We start from the raw sequence: 5,530 nt of genomic DNA on the forward strand, positions 1-5,530 counted from the left end.
TCAATTTTATCAAATTTTAATTACATTTAAATTTAAATGGTCCCATTTGGCCAGTGGTATTTGACCAAGAAGGTCTAAGAATTATAAGGTCTTTGGCTTCGACCTGTGGGTACATAGGAAGCCTTTAAAGAGTTTGGAGAGGGGAGTAACTCCTTCAGACATCAAATATAAATCCTAAGAGCACTCCTCTGGCAGGTCAGTAGCCAAATATGGGGATGGAGCAGAGACCCAGGTAGGAGGGGAGGCCTCTTAGCCCAGGGTCCAGTATAGAGCCTTGAAGACCAAGCACGGGAGCTGGGGTCTGAGCATAGTGTTACAGGACACAGAGCACAGAGAAGGGTCCAGGTCAGAGCCAGGGTGAGGAGAATGCAGGTGGCATGGGCCCAGGCTTGGTATGGTGGGGTTAGGGAGCTGGATGGGGTGAGTGTGGGTCAGGTTGGGGTCTGATGAGGTCAAGTTGGGAGGAGACTGACATGGGGGCTAGTGAATGGGGTGGAGACTTTTGCCCAGGTTGTGGGGAGGGAGGTGGGTTTGAGGCTAGGATTAGGAGTGAGGGCTGGAGCCCCTGAATGTGTAGTTGGGTGGGTAAGCAAAGGGGGTCTAGTGGCAGGGACCTAAACAGCAAGGATTTCTGGGTGACTGAAGCCACATGAGAGTGGTGGGCAATGAGGCAGTGAGCTAAAATGGGGATAGTGAGTAGACCGGTGCTGTCCCAGAGAACATTCTGCAGTGATGGAAATGTCCTCTACTTGCACTGGCCACATGTAGCCCTTGAACACCTGTGATGTGGCTGGTACAACTGAAAAAAATGAATGGAGAGCTGGGACTTGAAAGATATGATAGGACAGGAGACAGCTGAGGTTGGAGCTGAGGGAGGGGGCCAGGGGCAGGGCCGGTAGAAGTTAAGGCATGGCAGGATTTATGTGGGTGGATACGGCAGGGGGCTGGGTGGGGGCACAGGCACTGAAGCAGAAAGGACACTGGGTATAAATCAGTGACAGAGCAGTCCCAGGATGTTCTGGATGAAACTCAGCCATAATAGGTGGGGCATTGGTGGCCCAACCTCGGACACTCCTCGCCCCCACTTTCCAGAACACAGAGAGACCAGGTCAGAATACTTAGTTCACTTTACTGAAGGATCCCAGGTGACACAAGTGCACAAGGAGAGGGGCCTAAACTGCTATGGGAGAAGTTAGAGAAGTTACACGCAGGACCCTCTCCAGCCCAGGCATCTCTGGAGGCCACTCAGCCCACGGCCAGGCCCTGAAGTCCATTAGACCCCAGGGAGGACGGGACTTCCTCCCCAGCTCCAGGCCAACCCTGACTCGATGCACGATGCATGGGAAACTTGTCTGTCCCAGGGAGGTCCCTGCAGCCCAAGGGACCCACCTCCAAGTAGTTCCCAAATCTGCTTCTACATCGAGGTGTCCGGAAGTGGGGCTCGGACAGTCCATTCGAGCTGTGAGGAGATGCACAGGCCCCTCTGCCTTCCTCAACACGTGCAGGGAGGACCCTCCTGGTATAATGGGTTGGTCACTTCCTGGGGACCAGAACTGGGACACATACACACAGCCCCAGGGTAAGAAGACTTGGAGGGGCGTGCAGTGGAGGTTGCTATTGAGGGAAAACATTGAGATGGGCAGAGAGGGCCGATGCACACGTCACCACATGGACACTGACATGACACGGGAGCATCAGCACTTGGGACAGCAGGTGCTGACCTGGACGGTGCCAGGCCAGGGTACTGGTGTGTGGGGGGGGGTGGAGGGGCAGCGACTCCAGGGCTGGACTGCTGCTCCCTCCCGGGGACATTTCCTCCTCTCTAAATACAGGACCCTGGTCAGCTCCCACACTGGCTGGACCAGCTCCCACACCTCAGGTGCCCCCTCAGGGTCCCCTCTGCCCTTTAATTCACTGAGATAGTGAACCGGGAGACCCTATTATCTTGTCAGGGGCTGCAAAGACAGCACTGAGGGGCTGGTCAGCCTACAGGAGGGGACCGCAGCTGGTGGGACAACAGAGGGGAGCCTCAGGCCTGTGGGAGGGGCGCTGCCCCGCACTACAGAAAGGAGCCAATCTGGATGTGAATTGTCCTGAACTGAAAATGTTGGCAAATAATCTGGATTTTTGGAAAACACTGCAGTCTGAGTGACAGATTCAGCCTGTGTACACCAGAAGGTAGATTTGGCCTTGAGCAGCTGGTTCATTTGCATCAGCTACACCTGAGGCGGGCAAGTCTGGTTCCTCTTTCCCTTTCTTCCTCCTCCTCTCCAGCTCCTGGTAAAGAGACCACACTCTCCTCTCCCCTCCCCTACCTCGGCTCCCTTCCCCAGGAGCAGCCCCCTCTGCCTCTCAGACTTCTCTTTCTGGAATCATCTCCTCCCCCAGGCAGGGAGCTCAGCTTCACCCTGACACCCACTGCCCAGCTGGTGGCCAAGCCTTCATCACAGACCTCACGCCCCATCAGTTTGGGGTGGGAGGACAGTGGCCTACAGACACTAGCCAGAAGCATGTGTCTGGACATCGGGGCCCCACGGAAAGCCATAACGAACTCACTGGCATAGCGGGCCTCCCCAGGTGCCCGTGTCCACCGACACACTCACACCCGTGCCAGCCGGGAGCCACCCAAAGCCAAGGCCGCCTGGTGCTCCTAAGACACGGCCCCATCGCCTGGGGCTGCTGCCTCCGGGTGCCCGTTTCTCTCTCCTTCTATCAGGATCGCTCGTGTCACCTGCAAAGGAAGGATTGAAAGGTAAAGGTGAGACCCGCGGTGCGCGCCTTGCGCACAACAGAGCACACGGTTAAGCGGGAGACCGGCCTCTGCTGCAGGGAGGGAGGAGGGAGCGCGGAGAAGCCACATCGCCGGCCTCGGCCTCGCTGTCTATGGAAGCCATTAGCGGCACTTGGGGGGCAGCCTCCGGCCGCGACGAGCCTTCTTCCCGCGGGCTGACTTGGAACCCGTGGGCGGCTGCCCCCTGGCCTCGCCGGCTTTGGCTCGGGCCCCGACGCCTGCACGCCCTTTCTTCTTCTTGTCACCCGCCGCCTCGTCCTTGGCTTTCTTTTCCGGAGTGATGCCTCTCCCGCCGCGGCCTCGGCCTCCCGGTCGGGTTTTGCGGGACCCGGAGGGGGCGCCGGCCTGACCCAGGACCTTGGAGGCCGTGCGGGCGCGCTTGGCTCGGGGCTTCCGGGACGCCCGGTCCTCAGGCTCTGACTCCTCGCTCTCCGTGTCCTCGGACGCCTCTTCTGAGCCTCCGTCCGAAGCCCCCTCTTCTGACTCCTCCTCCGACTCCCGGTTCTCACGCGCAGCCAGGAGCGCCAGGACCTCCCGCAGGCTGCCCTTGGCGTACTTGAACTTCCCACCTTCCCAGGCCTCTTCCTGTTCGTCCTGCATCACCTCAGCCGTGTCCTGGGCAGCCAGGAGGGCCACTAGCTCCAGGAGGCCCACCTCGTCTTCCTCTTCATCACCCCAGCCCCCGAGGAGGCCACGCGCAGCCTTCCTCCCCTTGGAGGGTGTCTCCGTCTCGGCCAAGGTAGACATGCACTCCAGAAGGTTCCCGTCGTCCTTGGCCTTCCTCAGGACCATGGCGTCCACTTGGCGGCCTGCCTCCTCCACCTTCACGCGGGGTCCGGAAGTGTCCTTGGACATGACGGACAAGACCTCGGGAAGTACATCTTTTTTGTCTTTCTTATCGCTCCAGCCCAGCGACTCGATCACAGAAGCGATTTTCAACATCTCCTCCCGGGCAGAGGGATCCGAGGGGTCTGTATAGGCCACAATGGCCACAAACTCGGGATTGCCCACCCCCTCTGGTTCTTGGTCCCCGTTTTCCGGCGACTCGCTTTCGGAAGCGTCGCTGTCCATCGGCTCCTCGTCCGACGTGTCTCTCACAGCAAGTAGGGCCACTAAGTCGGGGACCCCGCTCCCGTCTTTGATGTTCAGGCTGATCGGCTCAGCCCCAGAGGGTTCTTTGTCCATCTCCTCCTTCTTGGCTTTGTCCGTCACCGTCACCAGGGCCAAGAACTCGCGGGGACTGTCTTCCTCATCTGTGTCGCCCTGGAGGGACCACTTCTTCACGAGCTCCTTGGCGGCGGCTTGGAGTGTGGCGTACAGTGCTCGCTGGTCGTCGTCCCCGCTCAGGTCTTCCTCACCGATCTCCTCTATGACGATGCCCAGGCTGTCGTCTGAAGAGTCGTCGGATTCGCGCCTGGCTGAGGTGCACGGCCGCCCTCCTCGGCCTCTCTTCTTGCCCTTCTGGGTAAACCTGTTGCCTCTGGCTCTGCTTCTGCGAGCCCGACGGCCCCTCCTAGCCTTGCTGGCTGCACCATGAGGAGGGCCAGTCTCCCTGGCCGCTGACTCCGACCCCTGGGCCTCAGTCTCCGAGGTGGGAGGGGTGGGTGTGTCCCCGGGGACCCTGGCCACCTCAGCCTGCCTGGGCCTTTCATCCAGCAGCAAGCGTTTCATCTGCCTCAGGACTCTTGTGTCCTCCGCGCGGTCCTTACACAGAACCCTCCAGACGCCATCCTTGCCTGGGATCTCCCTAGGGATGGAAGAGTGATTAATGTCCTCCATGAACTCAACCAGGGCGGCCTTGGCTTTCTCGTCCCTCATGGCTCTCGTGTTCCGCAGCCTGAACGTGCCCAGGGGCAGGAAAGAGGGCTGCAAGACGGCTTCGATGGCTGCCTGCTCCAGGCCCTCGGGGATGTCGGTGACCAGCAGAGCCTTGTGCACGTCCACGTCCAGCCCCCTGCACCAGTCCTGCAAAAGGCTCATAGCCATGGTGCTCTGCCCGCTGGCGCTGATCACGGGGCAGGAGGGAGCCCGAGGCTGACGCGGGCTGCAGCACCCTATGCAAATCCCACCCTGGAACAGTGCCACAGGGCCTGGAGTTCAGGTTCAGGTGAATATGGAGGATCTGAGGGCTCGGGAATGGAGGAGGGGGGGCTCCCGCAGCGTCTGGCCGGCTGACGCAGCCGCCTTTCTCGAGGTCCCCTCCCCAGGACTGTCCGACAATCCGCAGGGGGCTTACGTGTCTGGCCCGGGGATGTAGCGGGCCCCGCCGCTCCTCCCTTTGTCCCTGGCCTAAGTGACGCGCCGCTGGGTCAGGTGCAGGGGAAGGCGGCGCTGTCGCACCTGGAGCGGCGGAGAGAGGGAAGCAGCCGGGGGCCGGGCTCCCGTGGCGTCTGGGCTCACACCCTCCGCTCCAATCTCAGCAGTTCCGCTGCAACGCGGCTACTGGGTTCTGCGCCTGCGCACATGGGCTCGCCCCCTCCCGGAGCTGGCCAGGTCTCCATGGCAACAGGGCCGGCTGGAGGCAGTGGGGCTCTGGGGAGCAGTTCTTAACCCCCTGGGTGAAAGGAGACTATGGGTGTTGTTGGTAGCACCATCTTCAGTGATGAGCCCAAAAAGGGCCAAATTCATGAGAGGCGAGGATGTAGAGACCTAAATCAAGGGGCTCTAGTCTCGCATAATGGGACCAGGACTCTTGGGTTTAGAGTTTACGGGTGTCACTCAGTGGAAACAGGCTTCAGT

General features: G+C 60.2%; 1 protein-coding gene across 1 annotated transcript; it reads right to left on the reverse strand.

The window, feature by feature from the left end:
* Nucleotides 1-1,561: 1,561 nt before the first annotated feature.
* On the reverse strand, nucleotides 1,562-5,231 carry PNMA8B (PNMA family member 8B). Its single transcript, XM_033129111.1, has one exon. It carries the CDS (start codon nucleotides 4,775-4,777, stop codon nucleotides 2,894-2,896), a length of 1,884 nt encoding a protein of 627 aa, XP_032985002.1. The 5' UTR covers nucleotides 4,778-5,231; the 3' UTR covers nucleotides 1,562-2,893.
* Between the last annotated feature and the right edge of the window lie 299 nt (nucleotides 5,232-5,530).

Source organism: Rhinolophus ferrumequinum, chromosome 15 (assembly GCF_004115265.2).
Source record: "Rhinolophus ferrumequinum isolate MPI-CBG mRhiFer1 chromosome 15, mRhiFer1_v1.p, whole genome shotgun sequence".
In the NCBI taxonomy this organism is placed as follows: Eukaryota; Metazoa; Chordata; class Mammalia; order Chiroptera; family Rhinolophidae; genus Rhinolophus; species Rhinolophus ferrumequinum.